This window comes from Clarias gariepinus, chromosome 12 (assembly GCF_024256425.1).
Source record: "Clarias gariepinus isolate MV-2021 ecotype Netherlands chromosome 12, CGAR_prim_01v2, whole genome shotgun sequence".
Lineage (NCBI taxonomy): Eukaryota > Metazoa > Chordata > Actinopteri > Siluriformes > Clariidae > Clarias > Clarias gariepinus.
Window position 1 is genome coordinate 7,216,240 of NC_071111.1, and position 23,195 is coordinate 7,239,434.

The 23,195-nt window shown below is 38.8% G+C and overlaps 1 protein-coding gene across 2 annotated transcripts in view; it reads right to left on the reverse strand.

Moving 5' to 3' along the window:
- Positions 1 to 223: 223 nt before the first annotated feature.
- lrguk (leucine-rich repeats and guanylate kinase domain containing) overlaps positions 224 to 23,195 on the reverse strand; it is a 28,785-nt gene continuing 5,813 nt past the window's right edge. Inside the window, exons 6-20 of one of the 2 annotated variants that reach the window (XM_053508828.1) lie at positions 21,593 to 21,717; positions 16,385 to 16,474; positions 16,213 to 16,293; positions 13,972 to 14,058; positions 13,443 to 13,549; positions 11,661 to 11,780; positions 11,393 to 11,489; positions 9,688 to 9,801; positions 7,796 to 7,997; positions 7,517 to 7,639; positions 5,230 to 5,354; positions 5,009 to 5,097; positions 2,544 to 2,612; positions 1,298 to 1,455; positions 224 to 993 (exon numbers count right to left, since the gene is read on the reverse strand). In XM_053508828.1, the coding sequence (XP_053364803.1) occupies positions 791 to 993; positions 1,298 to 1,455; positions 2,544 to 2,612; positions 5,009 to 5,097; positions 5,230 to 5,354; positions 7,517 to 7,639; positions 7,796 to 7,997; positions 9,688 to 9,801; positions 11,393 to 11,489; positions 11,661 to 11,780; positions 13,443 to 13,549; positions 13,972 to 14,058; positions 16,213 to 16,293; positions 16,385 to 16,474; positions 21,593 to 21,717 (1,790 nt within the window). In that variant the 3' untranslated portion in view covers positions 224 to 790. Of the gene's footprint in view, positions 994 to 1,297; positions 1,456 to 2,543; positions 2,613 to 5,008; positions 5,098 to 5,229; positions 5,355 to 7,516; positions 7,640 to 7,795; positions 7,998 to 9,687; positions 9,802 to 11,392; positions 11,490 to 11,660; positions 11,781 to 13,442; positions 13,550 to 13,971; positions 14,104 to 16,212; positions 16,294 to 16,384; positions 16,475 to 21,592; positions 21,718 to 23,195 lie in introns of both variants that reach the window. The other variant, XM_053508827.1, reaches the window with a different exon arrangement.

Genomic DNA, 23,195 nt, shown 5'->3' on the forward strand with positions numbered 1-23,195 from the left:
CTTCATTCTCTAAGAAAGTTTTTTTTTCACCCAGTTTTATACTATACTATACTATACTATACTATACTATACTATACTACTTTATAACCAGTCATAATGCAGAATGTGGGATTTGTTAAAAATAAATGGAAAGTACTCTATAACAAATCTAACCAAAATCTAACCAAACATACTGTAAGCTTGCTAGTGTAAAAGATTCAACTTCTTTTTTGGTAAGGAAATAAACGAAAATGAAGCATACTTCAAAAACAACACATTTATAGAGGTGACTTTAGAAATTGTCTAGCAGTCACTGTTGTTACAATGACCCAATTATACAGTGCTCTCATCCATCTCTCAAAGACAGGGCAAACCATTGTCTCTCCTACCTTGTTCCTTTGGGGTCTCAGTAAGTAACAAACAAAAAAGACTAGAACGGGACATCTTGTTCAAAATGTTTAAAATTCTTTTTAAACAAATGTTTGGAGAGTTTATGCATGTGTTTGAATTTTTTAATTATTACCTTAATAACATATCTAAGACTATATAAATAGTATTTATTTTTATTTTTTGTGGCTGCTCACTACACTGATCTTAGTTAGCTTTCAAACTCTTCAGGACATCAGACAAGTAAGATATACTGTAGCTTTTAGGTTTTAATCACTACTCTCAAGATGATCTGCCTACAGACGACCACAGGCTTTACCTCTGACCTTACAGTAAATCTAACATACTGTACAGATCCATGACTCTATTAGCAATATGTATTACCTACTACAATCCCATTCTTATTGCTCTCTCTCTCTCTTAGCTATCCCTCCTCCTCCACCTGTCCTGCCTGCCCTGTCAGCTGCTGCTTAGATCCAGATTCAGTGGCTTTGCGCCCCAGTGGGATGGGCGGAAGAATGGGTTTGGCTTTGGAGCCTGGACGTCCTGGAGAGGAGACTACAGTTGGGGATGTTCTCTCGGGAGCTGAGCTTGAAGAATCTGGGCTCAGACCCGGCTCCATGCGATCTGCAAGGAGAGAACAGTCAGACAACTAACTTGATTTACAAACTTTCCAAAACATTAAGCGATTTAAAAAAACAATATAAAAAACACTGTTGACAAATTTCAGTCTTATATGAGAAATGAAACGGAAATGTGCTTTTAAAACAGTCCTTTTCTCCTATTAAAAGATGGAGATTATGAAAACAGTCAAGAATCTCATAGAATTCCTCTGAGCCTTAAAAAAAACAGCTGAATGTCATTAATGCTAATTTTAAAACCATTAATTCTAAGCAGTAATCTGAGAGGTTACTGTAGGTGTAGAGCTTGCCTCTGAGTGCTTCCAGGTTTTGCCCCAACAGGAAGACATCCAGAGACTCCGCTTTTGGCCGTGACCCGGCATCCAAACCCTCGGCTGGGCTTCCGACAGAGCGAACTCCTGCTGAGCTGTTCATGCTCAGGCCAGAACTGGTGCAGGATTCCTCTGAGCTGAGCCAGAGAGGGAGGAAAAAAGGGAAACGAGATTTTACTGTACTCATATACTGTAAAGACTCCTATTAATCAATTAAATCGGTCTGTCTTTAAAAGAGCTTTGGACACTCCATCGAAAAGTAGAAGCGAAACATGTGAGAATTTTGGTTTTAAACATGACAGACATTAATTTGTCTGGTTTATCTCGTATTTGCTTTATGCTACCATATTTAGATTTCTCAAGCAGACTTTTTTGTAACATAATATTCTCATTTCATTTTTTTACATTCTGCTTTTAATTCTATGTTTGATATACATCCTTTTTTATAATACCTATTTTTTATACTTATATTGTATTTATTCAATTTTATTCAATTTTATACCTATTTATTACTTTTTTTAGTGGCATTTGTTAGGGAATGGCAAGGGAAGAATTTTAATGTACGGGGAAACATGTTTCTTTACTGTGCATATGACGATAAAACTTGAAACTTTAAACTTCACTGTGCTGTAATGTGAATGTGACAAAAGAACCCTCTGTGGCCTTCATATTTGTCTTCACATCTTTCTTTTTGACGGAAAAAGAAAAGAAAAGAAAGGAAAGTTGCAGCAGGCTGCCTCGGCAAGTCGTTGTCACCCCCAGGACTCTTCTTAACAGTCTAAATTAGCACATGTTTAAATATCTTGGAGCTACAGTAGGCATATTTCACACATATATCTGTGAATTCTCAGTTTCTACAAGAGGACCCAGAAGACTGATGCAAACACAGACAGCTATACACTAGATGCGCATTTACGTAGGGTATATTTCAGATATACTGTATATCACCACCGCCCCCTCCCCTCCCCTCCAGCCCCTTGTGAAAGGTACCTCAACTCTGCAGATTATTTCTTTAAGATTGGATGAATAAACATATGGGCGAAATTACACCCAAAAAATCTGTGATTTATTGCGGAAAAAAATACTTACTTATGTGTGTGTGTGTGTGTGTGTGTGTGAGTACATAATAAAAAACACACTTTTCAATTTAAAAGAATGTACACTGGGTGCACAAGGTTTTGAGGTAAATGGGGTAAGGGCAGGTCACAGGTTAAAGGTCGGTCACCTGCTGTGCTCATTATGGTCCGCGGACAGGGGATGTGGGGTCAGTAAGGACGGAGCTGTATGAACGTATCTGCAACATGCAAACACACATACACACACGTAATAATATAAATAAAATCATTTGGTGGATTTATCACATTTGAAAGTACAGCATGGTAACTTATTTCTGCTGCCTTGATTGATGCCATCTGTCCCACTAATGCTATAAATACAGTCATCCTGACAGACAGCAAGGAATTATTTTAATGAGAAGAAAATTAATAACAGTAATAATGATTAAAAAGAGATAAACATTTCCTTGTTAACAGAAAGAGCTTCGGGGTTTTGCTGCATAAAAAGGGTGTGACAAGGTCCTCAGAAGGACTGTGATTGGTTCTGCAGGATGTTTGATAAAACTAAGCCTTATATAACCTTATAAAACTGCACAAATTGTACCTAACCCTATATTTTAAGCAAAAGCTTATCACACCAATGACAGTGGTACCTCAATGTAGGAGCGACCGAACCAAGTTGAACCGAACGCCAGCTTGTGCCTAAATGTGCGGGCGTACAAAACCTTTTTGCGTCAGTGGAAAGCCAAGTGAAGCGAGTTACACATTTTTTGGGCGATTTTCTTTTTGCAGTTTGTGCAAGAAGCAAGGATGGGAGCACGAAGAAAACAGGGCCACTTTTAGGTCAATTTTTCAAGCAGCCGGTGCAAGAAGGAATCGTACAGTTTAGGTTAAGTAAGGTTTAATATTAATTTATTTCATATTTAACATGTCTTGTTTAAATGTTTTAAATGCTTTTATATGCAAAAATATGAGTACAGCAAGTTCTCCCACTTAAAAAGATGAGACAGGCCTGTAATATTTATCATAGGTATACCTCAACTATGAGAGACAAAACTAAAAAAAAAAAAAATCCAGAAAATCACATTGTAGGGTTTTAATGAATTAATTGGTAAATTCCTCAGTAAAATAAGTATTTGGTCACCTACAAACAAGCAGGATTTCTGACCCTAACAGACCTGTAACAACTTCTCCTCTGTCCTCCACACATTACCTGTATTAATGGCATCTGTTATCAGTATAAAAGACACCCGTAAACAACCTCAAACAGTCACGCTCCAAACTCCACTATGGCCAAGACCAAAGAGCTGTCAAAGGACACCAGAAACAAAGTTGCAGACTGAATCTGCAATAGGTAAGCAGCTTGGTGTGAAGAAATCAACTGTGAGAGCAATTGTTAGAAAATGGAAGACATACAAGACCACTGATAATCTCCCTCGATCTGGGGCTCCACGCAAGATCTCACCCCGTGGGGTCAAAATGATCACAAGAACTGTGAGCATAATCCCAGAACCACACAGGGGGACCGAGTGAATGACCTGCAGAGAGCTGGGACCAAAGTAACAAAGGCTACCATCAGTAACACACTGCACCGCCAGGGACTCAAATCCTGCAGTGCCAGACGTGTCCCCCTGCTTAAGCCAGTACATGTCCAGGCCCGTCGGAAGTTTCCTAGAGAGCATTTGAATGATCTATAAGAGGACTGGGAGAATGTCATATGGTCAGATGAAACCAAAATAGAACTTTGTGTTTGGAAAAGAAAGAATGTTGAGTTGCACCCAAAGAACACCATACCTACTGTGAAGCATGGGGGTGGAAACATCATGCTTTGGGGCTGTTTTTCTGCAAAGGGACAAGTAGGACTGATCTGTGTAATGGAAAGAATGAATGGGGCTGTGAATCGTGAGATTTTGAGTAAAAACCTCCTTCTATCAGCGAGGGCATTAAAGATGAAACATAGCTGGATCTTTCAGCATAACAGTAATCCCAAACACACCACCCGGGAAACAAAGGAGTGGCTTTGCTGGAGTGACCTAGCCAGTCTCCAGATCTCAACCTCATAGAAAATCTTTGGAGGGAGTTGAAAGTTGTTGCCCAGTGACAGCCCCAAAACATCACTGCTCTAGAGGAGATCTGCATGGAGGAATGAAGACTTACAGAACACGTTTGATCCCCGTCATTGCCAATAAAGGGTATACAGCAAAGTATTGAGATGAAATTTTGTTATTGACCAAATACTTATTTTAAAGCATAATTTGCTTTAATATAAATTTATATATATATAAGCTGCCTAAGGATACTAAGCTTATATATATATATATATATACTGACTTTGTTTAATTAAATACTGATTACTGAGATTTATATATATTTTCCAAAGACCTCCGTGCTTTACAGCCTTTATTTGCATGTGCCTAAGACTTTTGCCCAGCGCTGAGTGTTCTCAGTAAACTAAAAACACTGGACCAGGCATCAGTCTGCTGTATGGCACCGCACACACACACACACACACACACACACACACACACACACACACTCTGTAGGCATCGATTTAAGTTCTTAAAGATCTTATAACCTTACCCAAAATGTTCTAGTGGTATTAGCCAATATTTACATTTTAACTACACCACTGTACCGTTTAAAGAGCTGTGTGTAAGCCCTGGGAATCTTTCCCACCAGGGCTTCTCGAACCATCTGCTGCCTCCTCTGGATAGACGCCAGTTCCTACAACACAGGCACACAGAGAGCCAACCGCTTCAAGCGCTGAAATTTATCCAGACATAATTATGATTTCTAAAGCAGTTTTCTTTTTGCACCGTGTACTTATTAGTCGTTTGTTCATTCTCTCTGACTCACTGCTGAGGTTTTGGGAGGCAGCAGCAGCATCAGCCTGGCTTGGTCTTTGCTGGAGTCGTTTTGGCTGTAGGCGTCTGTAGGTTTGGCTTCTAGCTTCTTATATGCTGTAGATTCACCACACTCATCTGACAAACATACACACACACTCACGCAACCATCATATAAAACAAAACACTTAGACGCTTAGCGAGTCTACTAAATAACAAAAGAGAGAAAACTAACATACAGTATGAGTAAGTTTACATAAAAAGATTGCTATGACTATTTACTGTTTTTAAAAAGCTGTTTTGCTTTTAACTGCACTTTGAGATGAAATGAGTTTCTTATAATAAACATCAGCAGTTCTGCTCAGGGTTTAGGCTGTTTTAGTTCATATGTACCAGGAAATCAGTCACTCAAAACATAGACCAGCCATGGGCATTCTCTAGGAAAAAATAGGTTCCATAAAGTCTGGTAATACAATAAAGTATGTATTACAATAAATTATCAAAAGGAACATCGAAAGGACAATTATCCTTTTTGACCGGCCAGAAAAAAATGTGCATTCATTTTATACAGTATATATAACATCCCACAAGATCAATTTATCGTTTTCCCTCTCCGAAGGAATCCTAAATTAGGATTTTCTCCCTAATTTAGTCGTGTCCAATTCCTCCCCGTCACCACCACTCAGTCGGGAAGACCGAAGAACCACGTGCCGTGATTAATGCACCAAGTACTGTACCTCTCATCCCTACCCTCTAAGAGAGCTCGGCCAATCACCCCCCTTTAGACCTCCGGCTCGGAGAGGTTACAACATCACCTGGGAATTGAACTTGCGATCTCTGGATGATAGGGCGAGCACTTTACCACTGCGCCACTTGGAGGGCCTAAGATGTATATACATTAGGCTGCAAGTGAACAGTCTTAAAGTTGATGTGCTGAAAGCAGGAAAAATGGGCAAGCCTAAGGATTTCAGTTCATTTGAAATCCTCCAAAACACCTCACATCCCCTCCACAACTCTTTTTTTTTTTTTTTTTGAAAAAGATACTTCAGCCATGACAAAGAACGCTACATAAAGTCCTTTCTGCCAACTTCTGGCAAATAGACTTTTACGATATCTCTGTTCATTTTCAGAAGATAAATCTCCTCCTCTGACATCACTATAAACAGGCTCATATATATTCTGTTTGCATAACATTGATGTGATCCTGCCCTTACTTTCTTAACATTATTAATATTACAACTTACGTGTGCATCTTATGAGCAGTTACAGTACTTTGGTTCCCATTCTTTTTGTTTGTTTGTTTGTTTGTTTTATATTTTACCTCTTAAAAGCAACTTAATGAACGGATTTTCAGATTCCCACCTGTTTTGTTTTTTCAATATTTTGACACTTTTCTCGATATGATTTTTTTATTTTAATCTGGCCTCAATATTCTTCTTTACCTTGTTACTTGTATGCTGCTGTATAATCTGTGAACTGACTGCTGGAATGTTACAATTTCCCTTTGGGATCAGTCAAACAAATCCATCCATCCATCCATCCATCTGTCTATCCATTTATCTATTTATCTATCTGTCCATCCATCTATCTATCTAACTGTCCATCCATCTATCTATCTATCTATCTATCTATCTATCTATCTATCTATCTATCTATCTATCTATCTATCTACAGTATCAGTCTGTCTGTCTGTTCATCCATTCATCTATCCATTCCATCCATATGTCTGTCTATCTATCTATCTATCTATCTATCTATCTATCTATCTATCTATCTATCTATCTATCCACCCATCCACCTGTCACTCCATCTATTTATTTATGGTGATAAGCAAGACGGCTGGGTCAGAGGATCTCCAAAAAACAGCAGGTCTTGTGGGATGTTCTCTACCAAAACTGCTCCAAACAAGGACAACTGATGAACCAGACTCATTGATGAGCTTAGAGAACCAACATTAGATCCCAGTAAAGAGATGCTTCAGGAGAAAATGCTAAAAAAAGTGAATGATGGCTCTGATAGAAAGCTGGCACACACACAGTGCATTGCAGCTTGCTGTGTGAGGGTCTGTGTAGCTGATGACCGAAAGGTACACAACCAAAAGATTGGCATGTGAGCATCAGAACTGGACCTTGGGGCAAGGTGGAAGAAGGTGGACTGGTCTGATGAATAATTTTTTCTTCTACATCATGTTGACAGTAAGGGATATGTGTTGCTAAACCGCAAAAAAGATGGCACCGGCCGCAGCTCTGGGCAACGATCAGTATTGTGCAGTGTGCAACAACAGACTGACCGAGTTTTACCTGAGGGGGTATTTTGCGGTGTATCTCTGGTGCTCGGTCCTTCATCTCCTTTCTCCTGCTCCTCCAGACCCAGGTATTCCTTTATAATCTGCCTCAGAGCACTGTAAGCCTCTTTTCGATCATCTATTAATAAAACAAAAGATGTTTTGAAATGGGTATGTTCACTTGTAATATTATCCAAAAAAAAGTCACACATTTAATCATGCTACATCAAACTTCTATTAAATGTAACTTCAATATTAAAGATAACTTTATTTATTAAACGTTAATGATCCCCACCGCAGACGATCACGCTGTCAAAAAAGCCAGGCCGCTCCCTGTGGATTTTGGTGTAGAGTTCGATCCGTGATACAGCTTTCTCTATCTGGCTGTTCGTGTAGAAGCCTCGGGCCTTCATGCGTGAAATGTAGTCCTCGGTTCTGGTCGGGATCAGCAAGATGTACCTCGGTTCAAAGTACGAGGTTTTCAAACTAAACACACCCTGTGGACGAGAATTAGAGACACATGAAATTTACAAAAAATAGGTATAATTAACCGTTTACTTTTTAATAAATGAGTGTTGTTTTTTAAACACTATACATGTGGAACACCCAATAATGCTTTTCTTATCATAAGTAAATATTTAAATGTACATTTATATACATTGTAGATTAAAGAACATGGTGTCTGTCTCGAATAGTATAATGATTAGTTACTGTTTTATCTACAAATGCATTAGAATTGGAGCAACGTTGATTGATTTCCCATAATAGCAGCTCATTACTACAGTACCAGACTAAAGTTTTGACACACCTTCTAATTCAGTGTTGTTTTGTTTTGTAATTTATTTTCTACGTTTTAGGGAAATACTGTAAAACTGTGAAATGAATAAAGTAATTAAGTACCAACACTAACAGTCAGTTCTTTTAAGACTTTAAGGTCAGCTGTTCTGGATCATTTCTCACAAGAACAGTATTATGTCAAGTGCATTTGCAAAACCCATCAAGCTCCATGATGAAACTGTCTCTCACGAAGACCTTCACAGGAAAGCAAGAACAAAACTGAAAAAAGTTCATTTAGAGTCACCAGTTACCTTAGAAATCACCAATTAATAAACAGAACTTCAGATTAGAGCCATTTTGAAGGATTTACAGAGCAGAAGTAGCAGATACATCTCAATATCAACTGTTCAAAGGAGATTGTTTTTGAATAAACGCCTTCAGGATCGTTTTACAGTGTAGAAAGAAAAAAATCAGGAAACAACATGAAATTAGAAGGTGTGTCCAAAGACTTTTGACCCAATGAGTATATATACTAAATATATATCACTGTCACATAACCTAAGACTAATGAGACTAAGGAATTGAAAAAGTGCTATTTATTAAAGAAAAACATGTGTAACGATGCACTGTGAAGCACGCTGAGTCAGCCAGAGTCAGCCAAAACATCAGTCAGCCAAAGTACATCATATGTTATAAAATATACATTATATATTAATAGATGATAATATTATGATAACAATATGATAATAATATTATTATTATTTTAATATAATTTTCATCATACAATTTTTCTTTCCCTGAAGTGTGTATAAATTTTTTTATGCGGCTCTGTACGGTAAATGTTTTCTACCAACCTCTTTAAGGTTGAGAAAGTTTAAACAGTGTTTTTTTTTTTTTTACTTAAAAACTTTGGGAGAGAGAATAAAGATGAAACGACTGATTAGAGCTACAATAATAGAATAGGAACAAAAACTTGTCTCCATAAAGTCAGCTATAAATTCTAAATGCATAACCTGTTAATTACAAAAATAATTCAGTTGTTGGAAAATGGCTGTCATATGAGGGAGATTAATAAAACCATTTCTGTTCATTGTGATGTAAGATATTGTGGATTATGTTCATGGTACACCATGTGAGATTGGATTGTATACTTTAATTATATTACATATATCAGGCTTTATATTGTATAATAATGTTTATTGGAAAACTTTACAAGAAAACAATGCATAAATGAAAATAAGAAAAAGCTTCTTGTTCTTGTCTTCATGATTTGTCATTTTTCATGGCTGACAAAACAACAGTTCGTATAAACTGATTTATTACAAAACTCTATCTACCCAGGCAGTGGCTGTATGCTTTCCTAAGCAGAACTGGTTTCTACCGGAAAGGCCACTAAACCCCGTACTGTACCTCCAGCTCCATATGAACACAGCAGGCAAGCCCATCTCGGGCGACGCTCTCGACGGCCTCTCGAGACAGCCCATACCAATGTCCTCCATACTGCATCGTCTGCACAAAGCTGCCCTAAAAGAGAAGAGATAACGAGTCGTACTTTAAGCCTGCTTTATGTCTCGAATTCATCTGCTAAACAGATCCTGTCTTGGATGTCCCAGTGCTCTCAAATCTTTAAACGGAAGAAACCCCTGCTTGCAATTTTCACACCGCTAACCTTTGACCCTGAGGACTAGCATCTGGATCTGGGTAAAACATTGACTGTGAAGCTTTCTCTCCGTCCTTTACAAGATGATGGTTCAGTGCCGTTCTCTGGATGATTTGCTATTTCAACACAAAACCAGATTACAAGCATATGCTAATCCTTCTGATTATTTCATTTAAACAGAGCCTGAAATAAGCATTAGCCGAGCTTCGGGAAAATTGCCAAATGAGATTAATTTTCCAGAATGCCAGCTGGCTGCGAGGGCGAGTGCGAGGGCGAGTGCCATGTCTGCGTGCACATCTGCGCCTGAGTGATACAAGGTCAGGCTGGTCTGTAATCCTCACCTCAGATTTTCTCCTCTGTCTTTGTTACATATGCTTACGATCATGCTTCAAAGGAGTTCGGCATTAAATCAGCCTGCGACCTCGATTTATCAAAGCCGCTGGAGTTTTGAAAAAGGAACCCTTAACAGGCAACGCTTTAAGATACTGCAGCAGTGGAGAAACAGATCATGTGTGGCGTTCTGCCTGTCATCTCTTCCAAACGTTTAGCAAGTCGTGACTTTTACAGTGCAAGTTCAAAGCAGGCGTGAATGCTGGCGTCTTACTGGTCTGCTGGACACCGTTGTAGAAGAACTATATTCTCTAGGCATCGCGACTACTGTTGGACAAGGTTAAAAGGAACACATCAGTATCATTTTTTCAAGATGTAAAACCAGTTGACATTTACAGAAGACTTCAAGCTCAGCGCAGCAATGAGACTCTTAGCCGCAGTAAAACATATGAACGGCGCAACTGTTTTAAAGAAGGCCGTACGTCCGTGCATGATGATCCCAGCCGAAGTAGTTTGGAGCCCACTGCAGTCGTACCTGTTCGAGTGGAACACCTGATCTTTGAAAATCGACAGATAAATTGTTGCCTATTTGTGGAAGAGATGCATCTGTCTGTGGGAACTGTACACACAATCATTCTTAAAGCACATTACAGGGATTCGGCTGGGAGTTATCACTACATCCCCCGTACAGTCCTGACCTCGCTCGCTGATGCCCGGTTTGACTTGAACACCAGGTAATCGTGAAATACACCAAGACCAGAGTCATTTTGTGCTGCCTGATCATCACTACACTAAATTTAGTAGACACTAGTGGACCCTTTATCATGTCCAATATCAGAAACCAGTAATGGTATTGGTGCTGCATCCAGATTTGAGATTGAAATGAAATCATTTGATAAGGACATGAAGCCACAGTAGCTGCCTGAAATATTTAGATTCAAGCACTTTGTGTGCCAAACTATCTTTTACTGATATTTCCCTTAATATTTCAAAAATATTTGATGTTTTCATATTACTAAACATTAATTCAGCTTGAATAGTGATGGATATTTAATGGACATCAGTGTCCTAAAAGACACTTTCAGTGTCTAAAAAGAAATCTTTCCCTTATGTTTTGAGACACACCATACAAATCATGTTTTGAAATTCTTCATCCTGAACAAAGTGGTAGTCACACCCATCTTCCTCCCCAAAATAGGGCCCCCTGGTGGTGTGGCAAGCCCTAAAACAGACAGAACACACAGTATATTAGTCCTACCTGTACTGTATAAGAGAATCTAACATAAGCTGCATGAGATCTTTTCCATAGCAGGCAAAGGATGTTTTACAGCACATCAGTGTGTCTATTCATAAACATGAAAAAATAAATAATTCGGAGACAACAAGCACTTACCCATAACCAAAGTAGTCGCTAAACTCGTGACAGAGTTTATGGGCCAGCTCTCGCTTCCCACATGCCTGTGGACCTGTCAGGACCAACATGGGGTATGGAGTGTCCAGACTGGGCAGGGTGCTGGATGTTTAGAACAGAAAGAAATAAAAATTAAACATTCAGTACAAAATAAGTAAAAGATTTGGAGCAGCGTTCTTCTTTCTAAACTAAATCCGTCACATGGTTTCCTAAAAACAAGTGTTTTTATGATCAGAATTCAGTATTGTGTTGCTCCATAATAATCACAATTACCCCTTTTGCCCTGGTTTTCATGGCAATCCATTTGTTTTGGTTCTGTCTCCTCTCTTTATCTCGTCAGTGATTTATTTCACAATTATGTACACCTATACTGCATTTAATATAAAAGTAGTTCCCCGTTTTCTTTCCTGCTGTGACTTGAAATTTTACTACATTGTACTACAATGGTAGCTAGTTCAGTGTGTTAAGGCTGTGAGTTACTGATCAGAAGGTCAGGAGTTTAAGCCCTAGCTCCACCACTGTTGAGCCCTTGAGCAAGGCCCTTAATCCTGTCTGCTCCTGGGATGCTACGTATATCATAGATGACCCTGCGCTCTGACCCCAGCGTCCTAACATGCCAGGAAAAAAAGAATTTCATTGGGTGGTAATGTATCCGGTGCAGCACAGTGGCGTTAGCACTGTCACTTAGCACCTCCGGTTTCCTCCCACAGCCCAAAGATTGCAGATTAGGCTAACTGGTGTTCTCAAATTGCCCGTAGTGTGTAAATGAGCGTGAGTGTGCCTATGTGTGTGTGCACTGCGATGGATTGGCATCCCATCTCCGGTGTACCCCGCCTCGAGCCCTAAGTGTCCTGGGATAGGCTCCAGGTGCACCACAATCCTGTATACAGGATGAAGCAGTATAGATGATGAAAGAGAAAGAGAGAATAATGTACAGTACAATACAGCCCTCTTGTTTTATTATTATTATTTTTTTTTACAGATTTAGAAGTATTAAAGGCTACTAAAATATCTACAGCACTGAAATACTGTATAACTTGTGCTGTTGATTGTTTACTTATCATGTCCCATATTAAGTTACAAGCTTTCTCTGACAGATTTCTGCTCCACACTCCAGTCCAGCAGATTGCAACACTGCACTCAAAAGAACAAGTTATACTATCACTAAATGTGGGTATTTGAGGAAGATGAAAGTGGTTTGTATTTTCTGCAAAAGCTGTTGTACATATTTAGGGATTCCGTCAATTTTAGACTAACTAACAGTCGCAAGTTCATCTAAATATTGGTAAAATTGCTAAATAACCCACTGCTCAATTAAATAAATCAACCAATAAATGATTGATTAAATTGCTAAATTATTTAAATCATACAGCTCTAGTCTACATGTGGTTTGGATTTCTCCAAATAAATATCACACAGATAGTGTTGTGTTTAATAACTGCACTAATGTAGCTACTATATAAATATTTTTAATTATTTAGTAAGTAAATCTTATTTAATACCCCAGTAAGCATAAATGTGGAAATGTATGCTTTGCCAAGTGTAATAAAAGATTTTGTAAGAGTCTAGGTTGGTACATTTAAAGATCAGAACTTTCCAAAAATATATTAATAAGTAGTATCAAAAATAAATAAATAATTAAATGATTTAATCATTCAAATAATTAATTGGATGATTGATTGGTTGATCAATAAATCAATTAATCAAATACAATACATCAGGCTAATACGCAGGCGATTGTAAAATGAATTGAACCAATACCACCTGTCAAAAATGCATTGCGGCTGCATTTGCTGGTACATCATGTGGGTCATGTGATCTCTTGCTGCCACAACCTCTAGAGACGGATCATACTTGTTCACAGCCCAAACCTAATATGAACAAAACCGAGGTTAACAAAAAACCACGAGGCAAGAAAATCAACCCTTAATAATTTATAGCCATCCATATTCAAACCTTGAATGCAAATAAAATGTGGTAGAGCAAGGATGACATCAAAAAAATAGTAATTTAAAAAACCTATAAATCTCAGCAAACAGCAATCAATGCAAAAAAGTCCATATTTGGTGTAATTTTTAATATGGTGCTAGAATGATGATGTTTAGAAATCAGAAATGTTTTTGTACCAAAACAAAAATAACGTCATAGAATATTCAACTATTCAAACTCTATAACAATATATGTATTAAGAGCACTGGGTGCCTAAGACTTTTGCACCCTTAGTGCCCTTACCGTTATTAATCAATCACAGAACATTCACATTATCTGATGATATAAAGTGTACTACACTAACCTTTTCCTCAACAGTCACTGGTCGCTCATCCAGAACAGTAAGTTGACCGAGAATGAAAATCACTGCCAGTTTGTAGTCGGGCTGTTCCTTTAGCAAACAAGAATAAAACTTGGTATTAAAATGATCATTAGCCTGAAAAAAAAAAATAACTACAAACAAAGTTGAAAATGAAAAATTGTCTGTATTTAAACACCGCCCAACAATGTACAGGAGATGTGGTGAACAATGCAGGAAGTACAAAAACATATCAGGATCAGGTGGAAAAAACTAAATTCAGCAGCATCAGTGTGCCTGATACATTTATACCAGCACAATACAGAGATTCATGTCATGACCGTGTCACTGCTGTACTGTCTCTAATAACAGTGGTTCACATACTGTACACACACCCTGATCAGTCATGACAATAACAAAACATTTAATTTACAAATTTAACATTGATTGTCCATTAAATTTCAGTAACCTGCCAACAGAACGATGAGCAACCATGGCTCACACATGCCTGCAAGGACCAAAGGCCAGCCCGCCCAGTTTGATCCCACGAAAAAGCCCTCGCAGCACAAATCACTGAAAACAGTCAATACTGGTCATGATAGAAAGGCACCAGAACACCCAGTGTACCACAGCCTGCTGAGGGACAAAAACTTCCATCCTGTCTCCAAACTTGAATGTTCATAATGTCAGCATAGTCAGGGGGTCAATCAGAAAAGAAACCAAGAGAGGTCTGAAAACATCTACTTCTCAGATGAGAGAAGCTGCTCGCATGCCTACCATAGCTCAGACACTGCCAAATATTATACGCGATACCATTTAGAGTCTGCCAAAAGATATGTTCAGGCTCAGACAACACGTGGAAATACTGTAGGTTCTCTGGTCTGAACATTTTGAATTTGGCACAAAGCATTCCAACACTGCTTGACACATGTTCACCAAAGCACACAGTAAATCAGACTATAACCATAGTTTATAACATCTGGTTATGTACTTGCTGCATTCAAGAAAGCAAGGGTGATTCCCATTCTGAAGAACCCACACTAGATCTGGCAGACTTTTGCAACTCCTAACTAGTATTACTCCCCTCTTTCATTTCTGATATACTAGAAGGTACTTTCTAGACTCAACTGTCTCTTTATCTCTCACAGCACAATCTTCAAGAGCCTAACCGCTCTTTGGCCGTCACTGAGAAGCTACATACTGCCAGATCAACCAAGCTGTTATTTGTCCTCATCCTTCCATTTCACAATCAACCATAAGACTGCTGGAATTTGTGGCACGGCATGGCACATAATGCTTTGTGCAGACTCTCTCTCCACAGGTGTCCCACAAGGCCCAATACTTGGTCCCATTCTGTTCCCGCTCTACTTGTACAATTAATCTCTTGGTAAAGTTAAATCATCACATGACGTGTCATATCACAGCTATCCAAATGACACTCATGTCCATCATCTCCTCTTCCCCTCTCTCTCAGACGCTCATGTTTGTGCTCAAATCTCAGCATGTCTGGCAGACATCTCATCAGCTGAAAATTAATCAAATCATAACCAAACTGCTGTTTATCCCAGATGATGTATGCCCTGTCAGGATCTTATGATCTCCCTGAACAACTCTATGATCTCACCTCTACACAACCTTGGAATAACCATGTCCTTTTCCTCCCACCTTGATAACCTTACTTGCTCTGTAAGTCGATTTCTTCTTACAGACGGATTTGTCCATTTCTCTCCACACAGGCCACTCAGGTGCTTGTCCAGGCCCTTGTCATTTTGAGACTGAACTACTGCACCTCGCTCCTGGCAGGTCTGCTGCTGTGTGTGTGATATTTGACCTTTGCAGCTGATTCAGAAGGCAGCTGCACAACATGTTTTCATTTCTCCTAAATTCTCGCACACCAGCCCATTACTCTGCTCCCTATAGTTTGCCACGTCAGATTTAAAACTCTGAACACGAGAGTGCCAATTAAGACTCCTCTATTCTGGCACCTTGGTGGTGGAATGAACTTCCTCTAGATATCCGAATAGTTGAGTCACCCAACAGTGAGGTTTCTCTTAGTCATTAACCTAGTGAACCAGATAAAGATGTATTTATGGATAGAAATAGAAGTTGCTTTGGATAGGTTTGCCAAATGCCATAAATGTCAATGTTAATGTAAACATGATGGTGGTGGAGAAACATTAAGTATTGGCTTTGGGAACAAGGTTGCTTTTCAGTGATGCAGTTGTGCAAAAATATGATATCACTTACTTGTATTGGGTTTCTTTTGAGATTCAGTTTTCTCACTAGTTGAAGGTATTGCACATGTGTACACTCTTTGATCTCACCGATCTACAATATGTTAAAAAAAAAAAAAACATTAGAGAAGTCACTGATAAGCTATTAAGTTCGCATAAGCTATTAGAGGGTCATTTTCATTTACCATATTGCTTTCAAGATTGATGTTTTCCAGGAGGTGGAGGTCCTGAAGACCGGAAAGGCTTTGAATTCTGTTAGAAGACAAGTCCAAAATCTGCAGACCCCGGAGTGTTTGTAAATTTTCTATTCTCTTTATCAGATTTCCCTTCTGTACACAGAAAGTATTACGTCAAATCAGATCGAGGACTTCTATTAAATTTATTTTACTATGAAATTAAACCATCATGAAATGGCACAGAAGGATGTGGGTGCATGGTGTTACATGAGAACACACCAAGGATATACAGTAATGATGATCCTATGACAGCCAAGAGCTCTAGAAAGAATTCTTTATAAATGCTTATGCAGGAGTATGTCCATAAACCACATTATGTATGCTGTGATATTTGACTATAAGAACTGTCATGACACAGTCTGACGTCACCAAAAATCAGTAACTTGAAGGCAGCATTAGTCGACTTTCAACTCGGTTGACATGCACAGTGACAGTAACATGACAACGAACCTACATAAACCTTTATATACTTTTTTTCTGACAGTCATAAAAGCCGCACTTGTCTACTTTGATGTGACGCTAACATAAAATTTACCCCGAGTAACAAACATTTGGTGACTGATCCTAAATAAATGACATACAGTAAACCTATACCGAAATTTATACAGTAAATGCTTATTCCAATAGGCATCAGTTACCATTAAAGCAGATTTTTTTTAAAGCAACATCTTCCAAAGCAACATACCACCTCTAATCTTACAATACATTGTTGTTGTTGTTGTTGTTAGTCTATCCACACACAACTTGGCACAGTTTTTTTGCCGGATGCCCTTCCTGACGCAACCCACTCATTTTATCCAGGCTTGTATCAGGCACTGCATCTAGTAACTGGGGTCTGGGCATCGGGTAGGAATTGAACCCTGGCTTTCCATGGCAGATGAAAAAAATGTACCACTGTGCAATGCCCTTGAGCTAACCCTACATAAACATTTATAATCACTGTTTCTAACAGCTACAAATTATCATAAAAGTTGTTTTCAGCAATTTTTATGCAAATCTAAAATTAAACCTGTTGTAGGTCGAGTGAGATTTTTAGAGACATTAATCTCTCAAATTTGATCATTATTCTTGTTAGATTGACATACTGTATTATGATCATGATGATATAACAGCTGAGACCTATTGTAAAGAACATATTTATTTAGATTTCTTTCAGTTCTTACAAAGGGCTTATATAGTTGTCGTACACCTCCCTGTACACTGCCCTTCAGTAAAGTGTTCCCACTTCTCAGACAATGCCTGTGTGCAATGTTAGCGATTCCTGTATCATATCCAGGGAACAGCTGGTACAGCATGCTAATAATCCAGGGGCTTTCCAAACCTCTCTCTCACCCCTCTCCTCCTGTCATCCCAGTCCCCATAACTCCTACAGCAGCTCAGAAGCCATTTTGCCAAATGCCGCCCTTATGCCCTAGCCTTCACGAGCCCTGCCTGGCAGAGAAGCGCAGATAGCAGGGTAGACACTGACCACAAGGCAGTCCGGATGCTCTGGTGCCAGGGTGTGATGAGGTGAGAAAAAAGTTACCTGACAGGAGCACGCTGTTCAGTGATTCATGCTAGCACAAAGGCCAGCAGGTTTAGCTAGTGACTGTGTGTGTACAGTATGTGAGTGTTTGTGCGCATCAGTGTATATGTTTGTGTCTGTGTGTGTGTGTGTGTGCAATTGAATGCAGTCCAGACTTGCTCAAAACCAGCAGCTGGGCTCCAGAGGGGAAAACGGACGGCAGAGAGCACGACGATGAAGGATCACTTTGATTAAGGACACCACAAACACCCTTCAGAGAAGTGGCGAAGGGTCCTAGGGCACATCGGTATGCCATCTGGTGGATTTTAACACAAGGCTCCTTGTTCTCGTTTTTCAATGTAAAAAAAAAAATACAACATTGCTGTCAACTGTATTGAAAGCGAAAAGGAAACGAGCTACACTATGATCTAAAATACACCAAGTGCCTTTCCAAAAAACAACAGACACAGAGACGATGAAGTGGGTTCCAGAGTTCATTCCATTTTGGGCAACACATTTCCATGACGTTGTCGTTGTTTTTCCATGAATTCAGGCTAACTATTTTCCCCATACTTTCAGGAAAAGTTAATGAAGGTGTTATGTGATTATCACTGCATAACGCCATGACAAACATCCACCTTGTGTAGAGCGACCAGCTGTTACACTCTCAGTTATCCTCTGGATAAAGATGGAAAAATCTTTCACTGCTTATCATTTTGCAGATATTTCTGCTGCTTTTCTATCTTGTTTAGACACAGACACTATTAAAAAAGGTGCACGGTTTACTGTTTGTCTGGTTGAGTCATGCTAACCTGAACAACATACTGTATTAACCACACTAAATTATCTGTTTTGGCTTTCACTAGATTGTCATTCAAATATATCTTACTTTAAAGAGCAAATACTTAATTCAACAGTACTGTATGTATGAGAGAGATTTTGATAGTGAATGAAAGTGTTTGATAGTGCATGTGAAAGGTGTGATAGTGCTTGAGAAAGGCTTTCATAATGTTTGATAGCACATAGAAGAGATTAGATGGAGCATGTGAAAGGGTTTGATAGTGCGTGTGAGAGGTTACATACTGTTTGGAAGGGGGTTTGAAACCATGTGAGTTTTTAATAGTGCATGTGAGAAAGGGTTTGATGGAGCATGTGAAAGGTTTCATTGTGCGTGTGAGAGGTTTCATAGTGTGTGTGAGAGTTTGACAGTGCATGAGAAAGTGTGTGAGAGGTTTGATAATACAGTACGTGTGAGAGTTTTAATAGTTCGTGTGAGATGTTTCATAGTATGTGTAAGAGTTTTAATAGTGCGTGTGAGAGTTTTCATAGTGTGTGTGCGAGAGGTTTCATAAAGAGCCTTTGTGTGTGGGAGTTTGACAGTGTATGAGAAAGGGATTAATAGTGTGTGAAAGGTTTGACAGTGCATATGAGAGGTTTGATGGTACATGTAAGAGATTTGATGGTACGTGTGAGAGATTTGATGGTACGTGTGAGAGATTTGATGGTACATGTGAGAGGCTTACTAGCATGTGAGAAAGGGTTTAATAGTGCCTGTGAGAGTTTGATACCATGTGAGTTTTTAATAGTGCATGTGAGAAAGAGTTTGATAATGCATGTGAGAGATTTAATATTGCGTGTATGAGTATAGCTGAGAATTATGGTCTATACAGCCTCTCATACAGTACATGTGAGTGCTCCCATGCACAGACAAAGTAGGTGTGAACGCCTTTGAAAAGCGTGGCTTTAGTTACAAAAAAGCAGCAAACTCTCAGACAGACAGATGTCTCTTGCAACACTACTCGAAACATATGAGCAGGTTTTCTTAGACATTTGTTGGTAGGGATAGAGTATGTTTATGTCACTTTTTATTAAATCATTTCCACTCAGTATATAATTACTATCCTTTGGTGGAAAGCCATTATTGTTGGATGGTTAGAGGCCAAAATGGCTGCAAAGTGCACTTAAAGAGCCCTACAATTTTTTTTAAATACTGACTGAATTGTTTTACATTAGAAATGTAGAAATATTAGAGTTTTTTTTTTTGTATTTGTGTGTGTAGTAGGATCTATTTATGTATGCTGCATAAGATCTGTCATAACATTTACATTAACCAGAGTTACTGGCCTTTCTTGGGTATAAACTGCCAGAACATAGTCTAGCGGTAAGATTAATAGCTTACATTATCTCTTATAATAACATATAACACCAGTAATTATAAATAATGTATTGTAAATACTGAGGTTATTAATTATGCTCATTTTTATTCATAAATAGGAAAAATTACAGCGTCTGTCCTTTATGTTGTGACCGGCTAATGAAAGAATAAACAAGTGCTAAGACATTACTGTGTCACTCTGGAACTAATGCACCTACTACAAACTCACTCACTTACTCACTCACTCATTGTCTGTCTGTCTGTCTCGGTTTATTCTGTACAGGGTCATGGGGGGTGGGGTCTGGGGTCTATCCTGGACTGGGTACCAATCCATCTCAGGACACATTCACATACACTACGGGCAATTTGGGAACACCAATTAGTCTAATCTGCATGTCTTTGGACTGTGGGAGGAAACCAGAGTGCATGGAGGAAACCCACCAAGCACAGGGAGAACATACAAACTCCAGTGGGGAAATCAAACACAAAATAAATGTAAATATACGTCATGATTTTTGTAAAATATTCCAGAAATTGTATTATGTCATGGTATGAACCAATTTCAGATAAATAAATAGCTTATTGTTGTGCAGTAAAGTGCAATGAAATAGAAATTAAATTTCATTCAGATGGCAGTAAATAATATCTCGTGGTAAATAATATGTGTGTGGTTATTTATCTCGCTGTGTAAAATATAGAACATTTAAAAGGTGAGAGGTTATACAGTTATGATATTGTTCATTGTATCACTGTATACGTTAAATTATCACAGTATTGGTTTATACTGTAATACAATTATTACCATTGGCATCCACGGTCCCTAGTTGTGATTACAAAGGTTCCTAGATAGCCGGATGGATAAACCATTACTATAATCATTTATAGTATACAGTCAAAGACGTGGAGTTCACTCTTTCTAAACAATATTATTACTTTAACACTGCTCGAGCTCTCACCCTCTGAGTGTCCTATATTTTACACACCGAAGAAAAATAACCACGCAGCCTTGGCGAGATATTATTTACTGCTCTCTGGATGGAATTTTATTTCTAACTCGTTGCGCTTAACTGCACAACAATAAGCTATTTATTTCTCTGAAATGCTGCCAATTTGAACATGTTTGTCACAGGCTACAAAATACTGGCTTTCACTGAATGACTACTACGCAGTGAAATGGGTGGAATTACTGAAATGAGAAATGCACACTGGTATATAATCATACTTCCATATCTTCGGGGTCATCTGATCATGTGTTTACTGCGCAGGTTTATTTGCCACAATGGACCGTCTGGTTTGATTACGTGACTCATGCTGACGACCAAATTGCTGATATAAAAAAAAAAACACTGTCTCAGTCACTAACTAATCCCATGATCATTAAATATATTTTCTATAAAATGTTTTCCGTACTGACTCCCACTCCAGGCTGCCACCATATACAGTAGAGTCTGGGGCTCGTAAGCTCGGATCAGGGACCTTTTGAAAGAACAGATATTACCAGGCAGAGCTGTCTGAGTGGTAGATTTCTGAGACCGCTGATACGTAAGATCTTGTTGTGCGCCATGCTAAGGTGAGTCAGGCTGCTGCACTTCTCCAGCCCCCGGATTTCGCTGATGGAGTTATCTATCCGGCAAGAAAACCTGGTCAAGGAAACAACTTCAGAAGACGGTTTACTGTTCTGAGAGATCGAAGTGTCCATGTGCACTTAAACATCTCTGTGTAAAATCACATTCAGCTTGTGCTGTGTTCAAAGTCGAGGATTTACAGTAACACCTCCATTTAGACCTCAGATCTACGGTATTTACAGACTTCTCAGCAGTTCCGTGAGACTGACACAGGGGTTCAAGGCTTGGTATTAACTAACTGAAACGTTTGGCAGCCGAAACAGACGGCCGAGTTATCGCCTGTGATTACAATTCATACATCGTCGCTTGCGTTTATTATGTTTTTGTTTTCAGGCAGATAATTTCTCATGCGTTGTTTTAAACGCTTCGACCGCACAGTCTGCTAATGAAACTTAAACGTGACCTTGATAAAGAAATTCGAATGATAGATGTTGAGATTGTGCTACAGTGGAACGCTTTTGTATGAACACTATAAATGTTTGGTCGCGTGCATCCTGGAATATCTGAAAAGGTGGTTTGAGGGCTCTGAGGGTACTTAATATTGTTATTTATTGAATTAATTGTATTTTAATATGTTATGATACCTCAAGTGAGGAGTGGTGTTAAGTGTGACAGTATGATGCGACCAAAGTACAGGATTGGTCGAAAGTTTGGACACAGGTTTGGATTTATTTTCTACATTCTAGAACAATGCTGAAATTTTTCTAAACTCTAAAATAACAGACATGGCATTAGGGTAATCAATTAACAACTACAACTACCTTGAGTTTCAAGGTTGGCTGTTCTGAAACAGTTCTAGCAAGAACAGTATTGTGTCAAGTGCATTTGCAATCCCATCAAGCTTCATGATGAAACTGTCTCACATGAAGACCTTCACAGCAAAGCAAGACCAAAACTTACCTCTGCTACAGAGAAGTTCATTAAGAGATAGCAGTTACCTCAGAAATCACCAATTAACAACAAACAGCACCTCAGATTAGAGTTGTTATGAAGCTTTATAGAGCAGAAGTAGCAGATATACATCTCAATATCAACTGTTCAAAGGAAATTATTGTGTATTTTGGACGCCTCAAAGAGAGCTGGTCAGGTTGTTCTCCAGACCCTGTGATGGTCTTTGTGTGACAGAAAATTCCCAGGTTCCCAGGTAGGTAACCCAAATCTGACGAAATTCCTTTGTGTAAGTAACTTTTTTTTACTTTCCATTTCATTTACCTTTATTTTACCAGGACGTACCACTGAGATCAAGAATATCTTGTACAAGGGAAACCTGGTTCGATGTAGCATCCATAATAAAGTCACTGAATCATGTGATATTTTACTTTTACCCACAAGTGCAAATCCACTCTTATTACTAAGTTCTGCTTTTATTTCCTTTCCTTGCAGCAGTTGACCATGAAATTAAGTGCCAGCTGCTGTTTTGAGTGGTTGTGTTGTTGCTGATGTCACTTTGGGACATTCTCTAAAAGAATCCTCCAA